This window comes from Lepidochelys kempii, chromosome 19 (genome assembly GCF_965140285.1).
Source record: "Lepidochelys kempii isolate rLepKem1 chromosome 19, rLepKem1.hap1, whole genome shotgun sequence".
NCBI lineage: Eukaryota > Metazoa > Chordata > Testudines > Cheloniidae > Lepidochelys > Lepidochelys kempii.
Genome location: NC_136398.1, coordinates 5877599 through 5898742, shown reverse-complemented (window position 1 = coordinate 5898742; position 21144 = coordinate 5877599). Strand labels below are relative to the sequence as shown.

General features: G+C 58.3%; 1 protein-coding gene across 1 annotated transcript in view; it reads left to right on the top strand.

Moving 5' to 3' along the window:
- The window catches only part of COL16A1 (collagen type XVI alpha 1 chain), a 90850-nt gene that overhangs the window by 6578 nt on the left and 63128 nt on the right, over positions 1-21144 (top strand). Inside the window, exons 3-8 of the mRNA XM_073317249.2 lie at positions 7065-7139; positions 7289-7406; positions 15656-15779; positions 16518-16793; positions 17631-17711; positions 18423-18548. Of these exons, the coding sequence (XP_073173350.2) occupies positions 7065-7139; positions 7289-7406; positions 15656-15779; positions 16518-16793; positions 17631-17711; positions 18423-18548 (800 nt within the window). The remainder of the gene's footprint in view (positions 1-7064; positions 7140-7288; positions 7407-15655; positions 15780-16517; positions 16794-17630; positions 17712-18422; positions 18549-21144) is intronic.

The window sequence follows — 21144 nt, the reverse complement described above, 5'->3', positions numbered from 1 at the left end:
GAGGCCTGCAGGTTAAAGTGCTGTAGCCCCTCTGCGTGGATTCCCTTCTCCTCCGGCCCTTGGGGGTCGGGGCAGCTCAGTCGAGCATCCCATAAACTGCTGACCTGGCCCCAAGTCCTTGCTAGTATGGACAGGCCGAGGATGCAGCCCCCCACCCCAGTAGGGCTCCCACCACTGTCCTCCCTGCTCCTTCTCCTTTCCCAGCCCGGACCCCGGCTTGCTTCGGAGCTGGCTCTGCTGACGGATGCCAGGAGAAGTCGGAGCCCAGCAGGCCTGCCGAGCCAAGTGAGGCTCAGGAGCCTGGCTCTGCAGCCGGGGCCCTGCTTTCCCAAAGCCCCCTTGGGGTGGGGAGACTCCTTGAATCGTCACAGGCAGCGAGGGCCGGGGAGTTTGCTGCCCTGCTGGGCGGGGCCGCAGCCTGCACTGAGGTCACTAATGGGGCCTCCTGCTTGGCACAGATCCCTCTTGCTATTAGCGGGGCTCTTGCTGCCAGCTGGACACCAGCAGCCTCCTTTGCCCATGAGCACGTGCCAGAGCTCGGATCTTAGGCTCATTAGATCATCGCGCGCCTGCCCCTGGCCAAGTCAGGCTGCTCCCCATGGGTGTGTGTGAGGACTTGGCACCAGCTGCTTTCAGTTGTGTTCTCTGTTACTACAGGTCTCGGGCCTGGGATCAAAGGGAGACACGGGGAAATACAGTGGGGAGACCCCAGGGAATAGCCCAGCATTTATCACCTATTAAGCACTCGGCAGATATCAACTGATTTAGCCTTGCATGCACCTGAGGCCGGAGGAATCGATGCCTTCACCTTGCAGATGGGGAGGCTAATGTGGAGAGGTGACTCGGCCCAGGCCACAGAGAGAGCTGCTGTCCCAGTGGGGATCTGACCCCTGGACTTGCTGGGCTCCTTCGGCCGGGTCACACCTCTCCGTCAGCCCCCGGCTTGCAGCATGCATGTGCCAAGCTCGGCACATGGACAAGCACGCAACCCCATGCACGCAAAAGCAATTGAAACGCTTGCAGCAGTGGTGGGCTCTGCGCCTGGCCAGCCGAACAGGGCTTGCAGGAGTAAACTCGGTAGCTAGCTGGGAAGGCCAAGTGGCGTCACTTGGTCGGCCAGCTGGGATCTGGGAGCTGCTCAGGGAGCTGGGATCTGAATACAGGAGCCCTGGTGCTCTGACCAGGCAGGCTCACATGCTATTAAACTGGCCGCTTTGTAGACGAGCTGGCTCAGCCAGAGGCAGCCAGCTGGGAGGAGGCGCGTACAGTGGCAAGTCACTTCGAATAAAGCCACCCAGGAATAATAATACACCTGCAACCCCAGAGCAAACAGCTCTCGCTCTGAAATAGAAGGAACTGGGAAAGCATTCCCCATGGGGCCCGCTGCTCACTGTCACACACAATGATCACGAGACTCCTTTCCGTTTACAGCCCGTCTTGCATGCCCCTTTTCCCGCCCCGGGTTCTCCCCTTTTCTCCTCCCGTCGGTACCAGCACCCCAGGGGAATGTGGAAACACGAGAAGCTGTTTCAGGTCGTCCCATTCAAAGCTTTTGTTCTCTCCGTTGTTAGTCAGCAATCTGCACCGTACCTGGGAGGGGAACGGCATTTAGCAGATCAAAGGGTTTTGCCCATGAACTTTCCCTTCCTCTCTTTGCCAACTGCCTGGGAGCCGGTGTGATCGTTGCCAGTTCGTTTGTAGAACAGCTTTTCTCCTGCTGGTGAGAATTCATTCCCTGAAATCTGAGCTGCGTTGATTGGACCCATGCAGCCAGGTTTGCAGAACCACTCAGAGGCATCGAAGGGGCCCAGATTGGTACGGAGGCGCTTCTTAAAATCCAGCCCAAGGGCCATGTGCTACTGTTTGTTTCCTGGTTGGATAATTATTTGACCTATGGTAGCACCTTGAGGTCCCCCGCCAACAAGCCCACATCACACCACATGGTGAGAGACAGGCCCTGCCTCAAAGAGCTCACACTCTTAACAGGGCGGGTGAGGAAACAGAGGCATGGAGAAAGGCCACCCAGCTGCTTACCATCTGAGCTGGAATAGAACCCAGGTGTCCTGGCACAAGGTAAGTGGCCTAGGCCCTGGGCCATCCTGCCTCAAGTGCGCCTGTGGCTACTAATTCCCAATCAGCCTCTGGGGGACAGTCTCACTTAACACTCCCTGTTACCACAAACAATCCTGCCAAGTCAACTTGCTGGAGCTCCGAAGAGAGACAGACGTGGACAAAGCGGACTGAACTTTGCCAGACTGCTTTCCATGGCTCTGCCTGTTCGTATAAAGGAGGATTCTTCTTTGGACAGACTCTCCATTCTGGACTAAGACAGGCCTGGCATATCCTCTCCCCCCACGCATGCTTTCTCCTGGCTTCGGCTGGAAGGATATTTTGAGAGTCAACTCTGCTCTTGCGTCTGAAAGCAGGCGGAGGAAAGCGGCCAGGAAGATGGCACCATTGCAGAAACTTCTCCCTCAACTCACACAAGCAATTTCTCTGCAGCCTTCGCTCATGTGCAGCTACCCCTGGAAATCCCGGAAACAGACCCTGACCATGCCTGCCTCAGTGCCCTGCCCAAATCTGTTTTTTGTGATACCATCCCCCACACAGCAGATTCAGCTGGATGCGGTATTCTCCTCTTCCTCTCCTCAGCGGATGGGTGGTATTGCTGTGAGCTGTTAAACAGCTGCCACCCCAGAAGAAGCTGCATATCTAATGATCCCCTGTTTGCATGGCTGGTAAAGGGTCAGAGCAGTGTTCACGCTGGCCCAGTGCAGCTTTGCCTCCCTCTGTAGCTGCCTGCTACTGATCCTAGCTGAGGAGCTTAGTCCTTTAGCTCAAGGGGGAGAGGGCTGTGCTTTGCAGCAGGAGGCAAAGGGCCTGGTTTTTAGAGATGCCGGGCGCTCCCTGCGTCCAGGGACTTTGGCTGGAATTGTGAGCGCTCCACACTTCTGAAACGCGGGCCCTGGAGTCCTGACCCAAAGGCCGCTGAAGTCAGTCAGACTCTTTCCTTTGGCCTCAATGGACTCTGGATCAGAACGGCCACGTCTGACTCTTCTTCACACTGTGGCCGCTCCGCCCCACTCTGGCACGGGGCCTTACAGGGACTGCAAACGGCCCATGTGCCCGGAGCAGCCTGAGATGAGAATCAGGCTCCCAGCACACCTTGCCCAAGGCTGCCCGGGAGTCAGTGGCAGAACCCAGGAGCCCTGTGCTGTCACGTGCCCCTCACGGGGGAGTCTGGAGCTACCCATTACCCCTCTGTCCTGGCCGGGGGGCACCGTGCTAACCCAGCCTTGCGGACAGATCCGTTTGCTCCCAGCCAGCGCTCCTGTTACTTCTGCTTTTTGCCCTGGGGTTTGTGTGAATTTCTTCCCGCAGCGCTGGGGGATCTGCAGGAGGCAGCGGAGAAGCCGATGTTCTAGGTTGTGGCTTCGGGCAAAGTGCCGTTTGGCTCCAGCTAGCGCAGAGTCTTTCCTCCCGGCCAGCAGGTTCCCCCTTTTCTTCTTCTGCTCAGCTCCCCGGCTGCCTTCTCCGCGCAGCCCTTCCCCGGGGGCCCCGGCAGCAAGCTCTGTGCAGGGACGTTCAGATGCGGGCTGCGGCCTGGTATCCCTGGGGCTGGTCAGCTCAACGCACCGGGGTGCCGCCGGAGCTTCAGGAAATGCTTCCAGCAGAACCGGGCATTGGAAAGCAACGAGCCTCACAGTGTCTGGGCTGGCTAGGGAGGGGAGCGGAGATGCTTGTCCCATCCCTCTTCGGGGACCTGGAGCTCTGGGTCCTCCCAGGCCTGTCTGAGGACTCCCTGCTGCAGGTGTCTCTTCCCCTCAGTCTCCTCTTCCACAGAATCATAGAACCGTAGGGTTAGAAGGGACAATAAGGGTCGGGTCATCTAGCCTAACCCCTGCCAAGATGCAGGATGTGTTGTGTCTAAACTCGCCAAGACAGATGGCTCCAGCCTCCTTTTGAAAATCTCCAGCGAAGGAGTTTCCACCACCTCCCCAGGTGTCTGTTCCACTGTCCTACTGTTCTTACCATGAGGAAGTTTTCCTGAGATTTAATCTAAATCTGCTCTGCTGTAGTTTGAACCCACTGCCTCTTGTTCTGCCCTCTGTGGCAAGAGAGGACAACTTTCCTCCATCTTTCTTACAGCAGCCTTTCAAGTATTTGAAGCCCGCTATCAAGTCCCCCTTAATCTCCTCTTTTCCCAACTAAACATACCCAGTTCCTTCCACCTTTGCTCTTACGGCTTGTATTCCGTCCCTCTGATCATCTTTGTTACTCACCTCTGGATCCTTTCCAGTTTCTCTGCATCCTTACTATACATCGGTGACCAAAACTGGACACGGTCCTCCAGCTGAGGCTGAACCAGCACCGAGCAGAGCCTGTGACTTGCATGCCATGGCTTTGTTAATGCAACCTAAAATTGCATCTGCCTTTTTTGCAACAGCAGACTCATGTCGAGGTTGTGATCCACCACAATGCCCAGCTCCTTCTTAGCAGTGCTGCTGCCAAGCCACTTCCCCCCCCGCCCCACCCTGTATTTGTGCATTTGGTTTTTCTTCCCTAAGTGAATCACCTCACATTTGTTGTCGTTGAATTTCATTTAGTCCCATCCTCTCCAATTCCCTTTCTCTGTCTCTCTCTGGCCCCGTTTGGCAGTTACTCTGTCCCTGCACTCGACTCTGGAACGGAGCAGGGCAGAAAGGTGCCTCTGAGCTTCCTGGTACTCCCTGGGTCTGCCTGGCCCCAGTGAGCATTAGAGCAGCCCCTGAGTGGCTCTGATGTACACACTGCTTCCCCCAGGTCCCCTGTGGGCCCTGAGAAGCCAAGAATCCTGATGCACGGCTGGTACCACATGCATCCAACTGCTAAGACTGACTGCAGGGGTAGATCCCCGATGCCAGCTCTGCCCGTCCAAGGAGGCCCCTTGCCCAGTGGGTTTCCAGGGGGCTGTTCCCCCACATTAAGGTCAGAGCAGCACCAAGGGGCTAGTTTGTAGCACCGTGGCTCTGCCCACCTCTCATGGTCCCTGCAATGCTCCCCACTTTGTGCCCTGGGCAGTAGGCTGGTACCTCCCCCTTTTGCTGGGAGAGTTCCTGGGACGCCCGCCCCGCCTCGGTTGGTCGGTCACCGCGAGACACCCCCCCTGCCCTGCTCTGCCCCAGCAACTCTCTCTTTGGTTATGGTGCCGGTGCAGCCACTGGGATGGGAGCAGTTCCGAATCCACGAAGGAAGACGGTCAACTCCCCACCAGAGCGGATCCCCCAGAGCCTCAGGCACCGGCTCAGGGGCTGAGGGACCGGAGCACCTCAACAACCCCTGGGGAACAGCAGAAAGACCCCCCCCCCCGCCATGCAGCGTGTGCTGCCCTGTCTCTGGCTATCTGCGATCCTGCCTGCCACCAAGCAGGGATCATATTCCAGCGCCTTGACTTGGAGATGGTTTGTTTTTCCCAGGAGTTGGCCCAGGATGCCGTAAACAGCAGGCGACTCGCATTTCCCAGCTGACTTAATCCCCATCCTCCCACTTGTCTCTCAGCTTCCTGGCAGCAGCCATGGCCAGGTCGCAGAAAGGGGGGCGTTTGGGGGTAGACACATGCTAGGAAGTGACATCAGGCAACAGGGGAAGGTGGGTTGGGGGTAAGGAATGTAATTAACCCATGAGCCCTAAAGGAATCTGACTTTTTGGGGGTGTTCGAAATTCAGAATCGCAGCTCAGATCCATCTCTGGGTTCCTGACATCAAGAAGCTTAAAGGGGCAGAAAGGGGGTGGTGTGGGAGAGAGTTAGCCCCCAGGAGCAGGGAAAACCTCTTTGCAAAGGCTTGCGACTTCGGCTGCCCTTAGCCAGCAGCTCTCCAGGCTGGGGACACCACAAACCCTGCTGGTTAGCAGAGGTCCCCACATGAGTGACCAGTGGCATCAGAAGTGTGCGTTCTGCCCCTTGCAGCCCCACAGCTCGTGGCTTTCTTCAGCCACTCGAGTACGCACGGTGCATGCGCGGTGGGGCGAGATAGAACATCGACTCCGAGAGCAGGAACAGGGCCTGGGGGACCCTGGGACAAAGGGATTTCTAGGGGAGCTGGGATCTGCCCTTTGCTGGATGGGGTTTTTTTTTTTTTTGGCGTTAAATCCGCTCTGGCCTGGCAGACTGAACAAGACCCTTTGGCGTGGGTTCATTCCAATAGTTTGAGGGGGGAAATGATCTCAGACCTGCCAGCCACCAGCGTGATTGATGAGGGGGAATATGATCAGTCCCCAGACCCCAGTGGCCCTGCTGGATCCGAAGCGGAGAGGCTGAGGGAAGATGCGATGGGGGCCTGCAATGCTGTTGCATAATTCGGTGGAGGGGGGAGAATCTCCCCCTACTCTGCTGAGGCTGGAGCAAATTAATCACCTTCCCAGCATGGCAGAGCAGGGGGAAAATATGAGTCAATAAACTGGTGCAAAGAGCCTGTTCAAAACACGCCAGCAAAAAGTGCCAGTGGAAGAACCCTGGAGATTTGAGGTTCCTGGTTATCACCAGAACAGAGACAGCACAGACAGTTGGGGCGCAGTGTCCCCCCCACTGCCCTGCCAATGCACCTCCACCCTAAGCAGAAGGGGCCCCGCTAGGACAGGGGCTGCATTAGTGGCCCGTGGGTTGCTCGATCCTTAATGTCTGTGCTGCAGGACCCTCTCCGCTCTGAGCTGCCTGTGGACCCTCCAGACTGGTTTTACTGCTGCCAGGTGGGGACAATATCGGGCCCCTTGGTACAAATCTGATCGAACAACCTAGCAGCGGATAGGGCTTCATAACCTGTCACCCCGACGCCCAGACCAAGCCACCTTCACGCGGCTCAGTGAGAAGCTGGGGGCTTGTTTTTATTAGTCAGTCCTGGCAGCCACACCTTGGGGACACTCGCATTCAGGGGCCTGCTGACTGGGGTCCGCGTGCGAGCATGGCGCCAGTGTGGGGGAAGCCCTGTGGCCACGCCCGACCCCTGGGTTCCCATTCCGCCTCTTACGGCTCGCTGGCAATCTGAGCGCTGCGGGCCTGTTGTCGCTGACAGCGGTCTCTCTTCCAGGCGAGCGATGTCCACGTCTGCAGCAGGAGGGGCTGAAGCTAGACCAGGCCAGTGACAAGCATGTCAATATAACCGGTGAGTGTGCGGGCCAAAAGGCCTGGCCGGGCTGGCCACTCTCCTGGCTCGGCAGGACCATCCATCCTGCAGCAGGCCGGGAGCTTTGCCACCTGAGTCTCACCTGTGTTCCGCTCCCCCCCCCCTCCGCCCCCGCCCCTCTCCTGCAGGTTTTAATCTTATTAAGCGGTTTGCTCTTCTGAAGACCTCATCTGTAAAGAAAATCCGCAATCCCAAAGGGCCCCTGATCCTCCGGCTGGGCAGCACACCCCTGGTCCAACCCACGCAGTAAGTACCCAGCTGGTCCGCCTGTTACCGTTGGGTGGTGAAGGGTTAACTGAGAAAGGCACAGGGGGGAGTTCCTTTCCAACAGGGGGCTGCCAGACCCCCAGACTTGAAGCCACTGATTGCAGGAAGTGGCTGGACGTCCCAATTGAGAATGTGGCCTTTAAGTGCTAGGGGCTGTACAGACACACAGTGCAAAACAGCCCTGCCCTGAAGAGAACAGGCAGAAGCTCCCACCCTGTGCGTCTGAGCCTGCTCCCGGGCTGCGCAGTGCAGACTAAAGGAGGGCTCCTGTGGGCCGGGGATGCTTCTGTGGGCCATGTGCTGTCACCGGGGCCCAGGTGAGCCAGGGCTGCACTGCGGATTCCACTTGTTTGGTTAGCAGAACGCTCCGGCCCGGTGCCCTGCTCTTCCTGCTGCATGCTGATGTGTTGTGACTTGCCTCCTCTCACAACCAAGCTCTTGGCTGGCAGGCAGCCAGGCCTGGAAATCCCAGGGCGGCAGCTGCTGACTGTCCCTCTCAGGAGCTGAAAGGCACTCTGCGCCTCTCCGGGATAGCCGGGCCACTACCTCGTGTGCAGGGAGAGAAGCAGTGATTCAGTGGGGCGTGATGCTGCGGGATGGATTGGGGGTAGGGGCAGAGCCTGGGGAAGTCACCTGACTTCACTCCTCTCTCCCCAGTTGCTGAGGTGGGTGGCTTTCCCTGGAGGTGGATTTGGCTTGCCTCTGCCATCCGCCTGTGTTTCTGGTCTCCTTTGTCCCAGCCCTGCTGGGAAAACAGCTCTGGCAGGCCAACACCCTAGCCCCTGCTACAGCCCTCTCCTGCAGTCGTGGTCCAAACCACGGCAGTCACCCGGCTGCTGCCGTGGTATTTTAGTGAATGACTATACAGTGCTGTGTATTCGTAAGAGATGTCTTCCTCTGCTGTCTTGAACCCTTACTCTGGAATGCTGCTGTGTGTGTTTTGGGGTTACCAGGTGTCACTCCAGTGTATCTGAACCATTAATGCAGAGCACCGCAGTCTTATTACGGGCGCAGAGTGTTGTCCAGTGGGAGGGCTCCATTCCCGGAGAATACTGTACCATTCGTGAGAACTCTGCACCAGCCTTAGCTATGGCCTGACGACCCACTCCACTGTCATTGATCCTTGGGCAGGGTGTTGCTCCGATGTGTCTGAGGGTGTGTGGCTCTGGAATACGGCGGTAGTATTTTAGCCCGGGTTTCCCAGCTCACTGCCCCCCTTGCTCTAAGCCCCAAGCGTTAGGGAGGAGAAAGCAATGTCTGGGTCTCCGAGGCTGGCAAGACACAGCAGTCGGAATTTCTTCCCCACTCGCTTTGTTTAAAGGGGCAAGGTCAGACTCATTAGACCCCACAAATCACTTCTCTCAGCAGCAGCTCCTCCGTACGGGTACGAAGGGTCAGGCTCTTCGCTGCGCTCTGCTTCAGCAACTGCTTGGCAAATGATGCTGAGCTGGGAGCTTTGCTGCCCCCTTCCCCCCCGCCCCCCCACCGGTGTTGAGCAGTGAGCTGCTTATTCAGGAATAATAACACCACCCATGTCTGGAGCATGCATCTTCTGCCCAGAGCATTGCCTGGCACCTTGCAGATTACAGCTGTCACAGCTGCCTCTGGGGTGGAGGGTAGCAGCTGGCGGGTTCATAGCGCAGGTGGCAAGGGGACATTCTCACCAACAGCACCCGGGCAAACCCCTGCTCTTATGAAAAGCGTCCTGGGGTCTTTTAGGTCACACAAGGCAGGGAAGGGACCCTGCCCGGCATTGAGCCTTTGCGTCTATGGTGATTTCAGACCTGAATTATGTGGCTGCTGCAGAGCCTGGGGGAGCCTGGAAGGGCCTGTTTGTGAGGGGAGGGGAAATCTCGTCCTTGGGGCCTCCAGCTGCTGCATGGGGAGCCCTGTGCAGCCAGTGAGGAGAAGACTCTGGGAGGACCCCTCGGACCTCAGCACCTCGGGAGGCTGCTGCTCAGTCTGGAACCCAAATCGACTCCCCTCTTTCCTTCCCGACTAATGGGCTTGTCACCATCTCCGGCTGCCCTGCCCAATGGTCAGACATGGAGCCCACCCTGCACCATGGCTCCCATAGCTCCTTCTCCTGCCTGCCGCCCGGCGCAGGAGCCCTGATCCGAATCCAGAGAGGCTGGCTCTGTGCTATGGAAAGCAGAGTTGGCAGAGAGCCGGGGCAAGGTTATGGTCACAGGGCCAAGCCCAGCACCCTCCTGGGGCTGGGTGGGATGTTGAGGATCGCGCTGTGGAGGGCCCCCTCCCCAGTGTGGGAGCTGGCAGCTGGGTCAGTTGTGCGCACCGTGCTGGGGTGGCAGAGCAGGTCTGGGTTGGAGGCTCCCAGGGCAGGGGGTGCGCGGGTGTCCCAGCTGCAGGCTGTGTGCAGCGAGGACCATCTTAATCCTCGAAAGTAAATCATGTAGTGAAGCAATTCAGCCGGGACGCTGGCCAGGGCCTTATGCAATAGCCACTCTGTGCGTGTGTTTTCTATCCCCGTCTTGGCAAGCAGCGGGATGGGTCTAGACTGGCGGGTTGAAATGCTTAGCAGTGACTAGCCAGGCTGTTCCTTTCAGCAGGGGCTGGCCGCTTGGAGACTGCCCCGCTGGGCCCTCTCCCGTCATCCTGTGCAACCCGGGCTTCTTTCCCACGCACGCTCCTTTGCGCAGTGGCTCCCCCACGGCCCGTGTAAACGTGCATGGTGCCGGGGAAGGACTGAGTGTGAGCGTGAGCGTGAGGATCAGGGCTGCAGCATCAGTTGCCCAGTGGGTAGCTGTGGATGGGACGGGCATAGCTCTTTTCTCAGTGACTGGAAGCTCCCACCGGCTTGGCTAGTCCAGGTGCAGGTGTGAGTGGGGGGAGCCAGGAGCGAGTCCATCTCCTTCCAGCTACCTGTCGCCTTGGGAAGCCGGTTGCTAGGCCCCGCGCCCCAAAGGGCATGTGGTATAAACAGCTCCCACATCCAGCTGGCTCACCCTGTCCCTGACCCAGCTCTAGCAAGCTCCAGCTCACAATGCAGGTTAGAGGGTACCCGGCCCTGAGGAAAGATGGCCTGGTCGTTAGGACCCCTGCTGGGAACTCAGGAGACCTGGGCTGAATTCCTGGCTTTGCCACTGACTCCCTGTGTGACCTTGGATTAGTTACTTAATCACTTCAAGCCTTTCCTGCTGATTTCTCTCGCACCCCTCTATAAAGAACCCCACATGAAAAAACAGTGGGGAATAGAGGAGGGTCCTGGACAGCCACCAGTAATCACCTGCTCCTGCCCGGGGGAGAGCTTTGGGGTCCTGTCCGCACTCAGCAGGGCTTCCTCACAGCCTCAGCCCTGGCAGAGCCTCTGCCCGTCCAAACCGTTAATCCCACTCTCAAGCAGAAGCTGGGTAAAGAGTTGGCACAGCGGAGAGGAAGCCAAGAGCTGCCTAGATCCTGTTGGCAAGGTCGGCATCCAAAACAGATATTTCAGACTGTTTAATGAAGCCCTGCTCGCTCGCTCGCTTGCTCTCAAGTGCACTGGAGCTCAGCATTCAGGAGGGGACTTTCTGCTGGGGATGAGCAAACTGGGTCAGGTGAAATAGGAGTTTCCTGCCCTTGAATTTTCCACCCTCCGCCCCATTCAGCTGCTGGAACATCAGGACTGTGGTGTTGTCCATGGCTTGTGTTTGCCTGGTTTTCAGCTAGAAGTGGAGGTGCTGGAATGAGAGACAGAGAGAGAGGCTAGCTTGTGGAAATGTCTCAGAGTGGAAACCTCTGCTCCCAGGCGATCCCAGCCTGGACCCAGGGGGTTCAGAGAGCAGCAGGAGACTTGTGGCTGCTTCTCCAAGCTGAGCCTGGAGCAGCTTGGCTTGTCCCTCATCGCCTTGCTTGGTTAAGGCACTGGACTGGGGCTCAGGAGACCAGGATTCAGTTCCCAGCTGTGCCACAGCCTGCCTGTGTGACCGTGGGCCAGTCAGTTAACCTCTCTGTGCCTCCATTCTGTAAAGTGAGGTCACACTTCGGCCTTGTCTGTCTTGTGAGCTCTTCAGAGCTGGGGCCGTCTCTTACCATGTGTATGAGCAGCGCCTAGCACTGCTACTGTCATACAAACAATACGGATCCCTGTCCCCCTCAATCCCAAATGGTCACAAGACACGGAATGGCTCCCACGAAATCCTGGGCTCCCCAGGCCACAGCCAAGCGGAGAGGCAATGCTCTGTCATGCAAGGAGGAATTGGATTCTGCCAGGCTGTGGTGGGTCAGTCGAGTTGTAATTGCTTTTAACTGGCCCTCGCTCAGGTCTCCTGCTGCAGCTGAGTTCCCTCATGCCTTTGAAAAAGTGCCTTCCCCAGGGCTGTGGAATGGGCCCCAGCAAGGGCCAGCAGCTGCGTACAATGGTGATGAGCAAAACCTGCCTTCTAGGGATAGACTCAGGGAGCTCTCAGTTTATTTAGCTTCACAAACGGGAGGTTCAGGGGTGACCCGGTTACAGACTGTAAGTACTGACATGGGGCACAAATATTTGATGATACGCTCTAGCTAATAATCTAACATGATCTAGTGGCCGGAAGCTGAAGCTGGACAAATTCAGAGTGGCAATAAGGTGTACATGTTAACAGCGAGAGTACCGAACAATTGGAGCAGCTGACAAGGGTCACGGTGGATTCTCTGTCACTGGCGATGTTTGTCTCAGGATTGGGTGTTCTGAAAGGTCTGCTCTAGGGATTCTGGGGGGGATGTTCTCTGACCTGGGCTGTACAGGAGGTTTGACTGGAGGATCACAATGGTCCCTTGGAATTGTTCTGAAATTGTCAAAACATCCTAGCTGCCTGGTCTCTCTCCAGAGCCATTTGGGGCTGGATGGGACCTTGACTAAGCCACTCATTAGGCTGGTGGGGTTTGCCTGGAACTCCCCAGCCTGTTAATAGGTGTCAGTCCTGCTGCAAAAGGGTTAAGTAGGTTGTTACTTTGCTTGGATGTAATGGACGTGGGAGAGGTGTTCTGGAGAGAAAGGACCTAGGGGGTGGGCTGAGCTGTTCCAAGGGAGGAGCTGTAGGGGCAGCCCAGCCTGGGGAGAAGGGTAGAGTGGATGTTTCTCTCTGTTAATGAAGCTGAGCCCTGGGAAGGGGGGTAGGTGACGTTCCTGGTTTGGCTGTGGGTTTCGTATCAGTGGTGCTACACACGAGCAGCCATGGCCTGGCGGTCGGTGCTGTGTGGAAGGCAGAGGTGTTGAGCCCACGGCCTCTGGCTGAGCTGCTGGAGGGTGATTGGCTCACAAAGCACTCCTGCCATCTCCTCTTTGAGTCTCTGCTTTCAGTCCCCTTGGTTTCCCCTCCTCTCTCTTTTTCCAGTTACGCCTTGAGCTGGCTGCTAAAGTGATCGCAGCTGGGGGGGTGGGTCCGGGCCTGCAGTGGCTGTTTGGGGTGGGGAGCGTTGAGTTCATCTGTATCTCAGGGTGCACCGTTGCCAGCCCCTCCTCTTGGTGCTCGCTTGCTGGGCTGGGTCATGCACCAGACATGCAGTGGGAAAGCAAATGAGGAGCCAGGATAGGCAGGCAACCTGGAGCTTGTCTCTGTGGCGAGGACAGGAGCAGGCCAAATAGTTGATGCCTAAGAAGCGATTGCACCATGCCGGAAATGTTCGCGTCTCTCACTCCTTGGGCGGGAAGTATCTCCCTTCGCCTCCGGCTTTTGTACCCAGCTGCACAGGGATTGGCAAGGGAACCATCTGAACAGGGTTAGCACCTGCCCGGGCTCCTCCTCACAACCCCTTGCGTATCCGCTGCACCCTCTGTCGTGTTCAGATAGGAATCATGTCACCCACTGTCAAAAGGCAGCCCCCTCTAGGGTGGAACGTGGCAGCAGCTAAAGACAGCCAGTGAAGAATTCTGTGACCTAATGTGAAACTGCAGGGGAACTTCAGAAGGCAGAAGGCCATCCCTCCCCATGCCAGCCCCCCAATGCTGGGATGGCTTGGAGGTGTCCTGATGGCTATAAATGAACACTAGAGTCTGCCAGGACATGTACGCTGAAGGTCATCTCTCTGCCTCCCGTGACTGGGTTCAGTCCATGCCGCCGTGCCAGGGCTGTAAGTGGTGACATGCCCTCTGTTCTCAGCAGGCTGGTTTCACTCCCCGGCCCCATTAACAGCAGCCAGCGCCCGCTGCTCTCACCCCTCCCACGGGGGCGGGGCAGGGATCGGTGGCTCGTCCTGCTGCCCTTCACCCAGCTTCTGCAGCGCACTGGATGGTGGAAGGGGGGGTTATTCTCACCAGGCAGCATTTGAGGCAGGCAGCTCAGCCTTGTACCTTTCAATAACGTGTCCCCCTAAGTGAGCTGAATGGGGCTGGCTCCTCCCCAGCATGAGCCGACTTTGGTCTTTCCAGTGCCCACTCCAAACTGGCACCCCTGGGGAGTGCTTTCTGGGCTCTGGGGGGCTTGCTCTGCTCTGGATGTTGTTCTCCTGATTGAAGTGACACAAAGAGAGACCAGAGGCAATGGTGATGGGCGCTTTTATAAACGTGGGTGACGACCATCTGCCTTTCCCAGCTGCCCAGCAGAGGTGGCTGCGTCTTTGTGGTTGGTAACGGGGAGGGGAAAATGTTGGGCTGAGGTCAGACACCAGTTGCCAAAAAGAGGGGTCGTAGGGAGAACTGAGAGAGGACACTGTGGTGAAGGTGCTGGACTGGGATTCTGGAGATCTGGTGCCGAGCCTCAGCACGGCCACTGACTCCCTCTGTGACCCTGGGCAAGTCCACCTTTCTGTGGCCCAGCTCCCGATCTGTCAAGTGGAGTTGAGAATCCTTCCTTTGTCAGCCTTGCCTGTTTAGGCAGGGACGGTATGTGCGGCGCCCAGCGCGATGGGACCTTATCCCCAGGCCTTCCCCCGTGGATAGATAACAGGGACCGTCCCATCCACACCTCTGAGAGAGCTACTGGCAGGCTCCGGACAGCATGGAAACCAAGAATAACCTGGGCGATATCCTTTGTAAAGACATGACTCACTGCTGGGCAATGTTCTTGCGACAGTGGGAACAATTCGGCAGCTGGAAATGACCAGCGCTCGAGTTAGTCCGTCCGGTGGAACCTCCACACAGACGTGCACTGTCTGCTCTGACTCTGACAGATGTTGGCAGCTGCTGCAGTGAATGAGGAAGAGGTTTCGGATTTGGGGCCTCTGCACTCTTCGCTTTCATTTTTCTTTGCTTAGGAAAAAGAGGGAACTTCTGGGCCATTTTTCTGTTGTTTTGGTTGGAGCTGGGTCAAGGGGAGCAGAAAATGGCAAGGCCCTGGCCTTTTGGGCAGGGAAGGAATCCATGGGAAGGAGTGGAAATTCATTTATCATCCACCCTGGGTCAGGGCTGGCCTGGGTACAAAGAGCTTCCTCAGCTTTGGGCATTGCTTTAGAATTTGGCTTGAGGCCCGTGGGGGGGGGGGGGGGGGTTGTGCTACTGGGTTGGGGGGTTCATGGTGGTGTGGGTGTTTCGGTGTCTAGGAGTGTGTGTGTTGGGAGATGTTTGGGGGGGTTGGATGCATCTGTTTGGGAGTGTGTGTGTGTGTGTGAGGGGGGTGTTGGGGTGTCTAGGGGGTGTCAGGGTATTTGGCTGCCTGTCTGGGAGGAGTGTATGTGTGTTGGGGGATGTTTGGGGGTGAGTGTGGGATACACGTGCTGGGGGCGTTTGTGCATCTGTTTGGTGGGGTCTGGGGTGGGGGTCGGGATGTCTGGGGGGCGCGTGTTGGGTGTCTGTTCTCCTGTGTGTTTTGGCGCACTGGGAATCGTTGTGTGGTTTTGGCATGCATTAGCCAACGCTGGCCCCGGCTTTGAGAACAGACAGACCCTCCGCGCTCCGTGAGCCTGGCTGCCCCTCACTGAGCTCCTGTTTCATAAGTGCTGGCACCTCCAGAGCAGCCCAGAGCCCTGACGCTTCCCTGCTGGAGACACAAACAGCTCCCGCTCCCCCAGCACGCGGGCACTTCCTGTTTTGCTCTGAACTCTTCTGTTTGCGCTTCGTCCGGCTCTGCGGCCCCCGACGCCCCGGACTGAAGAAGGCGTCTGCACAGATGTAAACAGCAGCCGCCAGGCTGCCTTCTCGGGGACAGCTGAGCTTCCCCCTCGTCTTCACCCTCTCGTAAGGGTCCGGGCTGGGCTGCAGTGACCCTTTCAATGCTAAAGGAGCAGCCAGCTCCCCGGCCATTCCCTGGGGCCCCCAGCGCTGCCTCTCTACCTCCTCTTAGGTCTCTTTCCCTCCTCTCCACCCCCCCCAGACAGGTGTTCCCCCACGGCTTGCCTGATGAGTTCACCCTGGTGATCACTTTGCTCCTGAAGAAACAGAGCAGCAAGGAGAACTGGTACCTTTTCCAGGTCACCGACCGGCAGGGCTACCCCCAGGTACCTCTGCTTCCCTTCTCTCCTTCTTTCTTTCTCTCTCCTGCTGCCGTGTTTTCCCCAGCACGGTTGCTACGCCCCAGGAACTAGAGCTCCCTGGAGCAGCCGGACACACAGGGAAGTAAAGCGCCATGTGGTACAGGAGATACCCCGGCCAGGGTGTCCCCTAGGCGGTGTTAACGCATGTGGCTGCAAGTCTTTGCACTGCTGGCTCATAGAGGCGCCGGGGTCCCACCAGGCCACTTCAGTCCTGGAGGCTACAGATCAAAGAGGCTCGGGTCGCCCCGTCCACCCTGCTGCCTCTGGTGCTTCGCCGCTGGCGGATGAAGCCAATTGCACCCATGCTCTGGCATTGCCGGGGGTGGGACGCACGCCCCCTCTGCCACCCGCATCGGCCTCCAGTGCATCCTGGGAGGCTTCCGACACCCTGCTGGTGCCAGAAGACGTGGGCGGGCCTGGGCCCCCAAGGAGGAGGGATGGCTCTACCCGCATTGCCCCAGGCAGGGGTGGGGTTAGCCGAGTTGATAGCAGTGGGTGTGAGGGCAGCCCTGTACCCTTATTGCCAGGATGGGTCTCTCCAAACCCAACGGGCAAGGAGCCCCTGGGATCCAGCTCTGCTTGGAGGCCACAGCGGCTGGCATTAGCTCGGCCCAGTCCCTGCGCCCGCCTGTACGTCTGTCTGTCTCCTCCCTCGCTCTCCGCTGAAAGCGTCCTAAGCCAGAGCATCTCCTTTGTGCCTAGCTCTCCCTGGGGATCAACGGCCAAGAGAGGAGCCTGGAGTTCCAGGCCCGGGCCCAGGAGAAGGAGTTTGTGAGCAACGTCTTCACCGGGAAGGGGGTTTCCTCCCTCTTTGACCAGAAGTGGCACAAGATGGCCCTGAGCGTGCAGAGCCAGCTGGTCTCCGTCCACGTGGACTGCAGCTACATCTCCTCCAAGCCCCTGGAGCCCCGGCGGGGCGTGGCGAGCGAGGGCAATACCTTCATCGGTCTGGACGCCGTGCGTGGCACGCCTGTCCCGGTGAGCCGCCCCGGGTCTCTCCGCGCACGCACCGGCAATGTGGAGCGCGCGGGCCCGGGCCCGTTTGCAGCGGGGGGGAGGCGCGCAGCTTGCTTCCTTCAGCATGGGGAGGGAGGTGCTGAGAGCTGAGCCCGCAGCTGAAGGGCCCTGCCCTGCCTGGCCCGGGGAGGAATTCTGGGTCCCGGGCGCCAGGCAGGTGGGTGCAGCTGCCACCTGGCATTGCTGAGCAGCGACCTCTCCTGGTCAGTTGAGTAGCATCGAGCACTGAATGGGACAGGAGGCCCAGGTGTGGAGTGTCATAAATGCTCCCGCCTTGAGGAGCCGGTGGGAGAAGTGAGGCTCTAGGAGGGGCTGGATGAGGAGAGGGCCGGTGGATCTCTGAGAACTGGCTTGGGGAGGACAGTATTAAGGGTGGGTCAGCATGGCAAGGGAAGGGTGGAGTGGCAGAGGGAGAGGGATCGCCTGGGTGCGCGGGTGTGGGTGTGGGTGTAGGCGGGCGAGGCCACCCCTGCCCCTTCCTTGCTCCTTCCTGAGCCAGCACTCAGGGAAAACTCAGACTCCTCCCTCGCTGGTGACAGGAGCCCCTGCCTGGGCTGGGGGCTGTGCTGTCCTGGCCTAGAAAAGGGACTCCAGAGCCTGTCCTACCCCCACTGCCCCTCTGATTTCTGTACAGGCCCGGGGGCTAGGTTCACTGCACCTGCAAGGTGATTCTTTCCCAAGCCCCCTGGGGGTCCTGGTGCCGTGCTAACTGGCTGCCCCCCTGACCCCAGGAGGCCCAGGGTGACCCTTTGTGATCTGATTGTGTCTGCCTGTCTGCCTCCCCCCCACCCCCTGCAGTTTGACATCCAGCAGGCCCACATCTACTGCGACCCGGAGATGGTGATGCAGGAAGGCTGCTGTGAGATCTCGGCTGGCGGGGTGAGTTAGGCATGTGCTCTCCATAGTGCGGCGGGGAGCACCTGCCCCAGGAGGCATACACAGGATCTTGGGGATTTGCTCTGCTCCTCTGCAGCCTGACCCTGTCCACACACAGCGGGGCAGGCCCCTGGCTAATATCCCTCTTGCCCCAGCAACCAGGCCGTGTTCTCCAGAGCTGCCTTCCTGGGGCTGTGCAGGGTGGGGAAAGCAGATTGAGGAGCTCTGCTGGCCACAGTGCCAGTGACATTCACAAACGCAGCAAACAGCCTTCTTAATGTCGGGATCAGACGTCGCCTCCTCAGTGACCCAGGAAGGGTGAAACCCAGCAGGGCTGCAAACCGCTCTGTGGTGGGGAAAGGGCCACAGCTGGCTGGGTCAGGGAAACCCCGCAGTGCCTAGGGGGCAAATTGCCACAAAAGCTGCAGCAGAGGAGGGGGGTTACTCTCTCCTTTGAAGCATCCATTGGCCGGACATCGGCTGTCACACTAGGTGGCCCATGGGTTTGATCGGCCGCTGGCACCAAGATCTGGAGGGGGGCAGAGCCGGCAGGTGCCCTGAATCGGCCGCGCTGCCGGAAATGCCCTGAGCACTTTGTCTGGCGCTAGCCGGGAGCTGGGGCTGTGCCTGTGACTGTCTTCAGCTCCCTGCCTCGGAGGGATGGTGTCTGCCCAGGCCCCGGGGTGAAACCAGCCCCCGCTTTCCTTTGAGCAGTGCCTTTCCGAAGCCTCCAAAACCCGGCGGCAGGCAGAGGGCATGCAGAGCAATAACCTGATTGAGATCAACCCGCGGACGGAGGGCAAGGTCTACACCCGTTGCTTCTGCCTGGAGGAGACTCAGGTGAGACCGGGGCATCGCCCAGGGGGGCACATCCTGGACAGGGCTGCTCAGTGCCCCAGAATGCCTGATCCTCTCTGCAGAGGGGGAGCTAGGAATCAGAGGCGCTGACAGCCAGCTAGACAAGAGTGTGCTGTGCCCCATGGCAGCAGGGAAAGCCAGTGCCGCTTGGGGCAGCCGGCGCAGAGCAGGAAGGTAGCTGGGAGGTGATGGTCCTTCTCTCTGGGGTGCTTCTACCTGGAATATTGCATTAATTTCTGGGCACCATAGGGTGACCATATTTCCCAAAGGGAAAATGGGACACCACGTGGGGCTAGCCTGAGCCCCCCTCCCTGCATGTGGCTGGCCCAAGCTGCTCGCCTGAGCCCTACCCCCCCCCCGCCCCGCATAGGGCTGGTGTTGCACTTGCTGCTTGCTCAAGACCTGCCTGCCCCACACCTGAGCCCTGCCTTCCCCTCTGCAGGAGGCTGGTATCGCCGCTCCCCCCGCCCCGCACATTCCTCCGCACTGCACTTTCTTTTGACACAAATGGGCATTTGTTCCGTTTGCTTTTGCCAACTCAAGTTGCAAGAACAAACAGGACAAACGCCCACTTTTGCCAAAAAAAAGTCGGGACGGCCGGGACAGGGCTTAAAAAGGGGACTGCCCCTGCCAAAACAGGATGTATGGTCACCGGCTCCAGGCCAACTGGACGGAGTCTGGAGAAGAGCCGGGAAAAGGATCAGGGTGCAGGAGGGGATGATGGGGGTGGGTTGAAATAGCTGTAAGAAGAGTGTGAAGCCAGGCTAAGCAGTGACAACAGATGGTGTGTGTGTAGATGAGATTAGGGAACCGGAACGGGTGTCTTTGGACGTGAGCTGAGCATCCCAAGTAGGGATGTGCTGGGGTGGGGGGGGCAGATACAGATGTTTTAGGGGAGCAAGCAGGGTTGGCTGATTGGGGGTGCACTGGGTACGGAGGGGCATGGTCAGTTACCCCCTGCAATGGAGCCTAGATGTCTTTCTTTCTTTCTGTGAATCTCTTTGATTTTCTCTCCTTCCTTTCTTCACCCCCCTCCCTCCGCCAAGTGCAATAATGCTCTTACCAGCTTGATTCTGGCACATAACGCTGTCTGATCCATTATCCCACCATTTTCCATTCCCCCTCTAATCCCGCGGAGCGGAGCAGAGCAGCCAGCACACTCTCTGATGGCTAACACAGTAGGTGCAGCCGGAGAGACCCAGCAGGGTGTGAGTTAAAAGGCTCAGTGAAACAATGCAGCTCTGCTGGTTGCTTTCACTAATGTTGCCCTGATAGACAGTGCGGTGTGCGGGGGCACATGCTCACCGGCCCTGCTTCATCCCCGGCAGAGCGCGAGGGCTGCGCTCCAAACATCTCAATGGCAACTGGACAGGATCCAAGAAAGGGCCAGTTTCCTTTTACCTTTGTCACTTTTTGCCCCATCTCTTTCCTGGTCTCCCTTCTGTCTCACCCTCTCGCCTCTTCGACCCTGAAAACCACCGCCCCCTACGCCCGGCTGTGTGTATCTCTCCACTCTGCTGCTGGAAAGCTCTGCACTCTGGATCCTCAGAGGTTGTGGCCAACCATTTATTTTTCATCTTCCCTAGGCCAGCTGAGGCCTGTGTGGGGCTGTGAGACCAGGGAGCCTGTGCCTCCCACCCTCCTTTGTGGGGCTCTGTGCCTTTAACCATGACCAGCTGGGAACGGGCGTGTGGCAAAGCAGCTCTGCCTCCCCACGCCAGAGGGGCCTCCCCTGACGTGCAGGGTGGACGCCGTCCCTCCTGCCCTGCAGCGTTCACTGTGTCATTAGGTGACATGAGTCTGCCCAGCCCCAGCTGGCCCCGAGTCTCTCTGCACTTGTAGAGGTGGAGACGGAAGTGGTATTAAGAAGTGGGCCCATTTGGGGGCCAGTGCAGCCCCCTCAGTGTCAATTAGAGCCACCCCAGGGCTGCTGTGACTTGTTCTCTGGGCCTGGGAAGTGGAAACTAGCTGTAGAGCAGTCTGCTGCAGATGCTGGCACTCCCTAGCCCCACCCCACCTGCTCCTTCCATCCACACCCCCCAGCACACTCCCTCTGCCAGCCAGCTCTAGACAGGCTCGAGGGACCCTCCCGTGCTGCAGGGAGTGTTTTCATAGATTCATAGACTCATAGAAGGTTAGGGTTGGAAGGGACCTCAGGAGGTCATCTAGTCCAACCCCCTGCTTGAAGCAGGACCAATCCCCAGTTTTTGCCCCAGATCCCTAAATGGCCCCCTCAAGGATTGAACTCACAACCCTGGGTTTAGCAGGCCAATGCTCAAACCACTGAGGGTCTCGCTCAGGGCTACATCCCAGAGCAGCACAAAACTGAAGAATCAGGTCCAGGATTTTGGGTTGCCAAGAGCTCCCAAGCTCCTGCTGCTCCGAGCCTTGCCAGCAGCGTGGCAGACAGAAACGAGGGACGGTTTTGGTGTTGAAATCAAGGGGCGCGTCACCAGATTGGGGCTGACATAAACCACATTACGGGATAATGTTTCTCCTATCCCAGCAGTGGAAGGGGGGAGATGGGACAGGCCCAGCAGCGCGTGCAGGATGGGCTCCTCCAGTGTTCTCGCGTTTA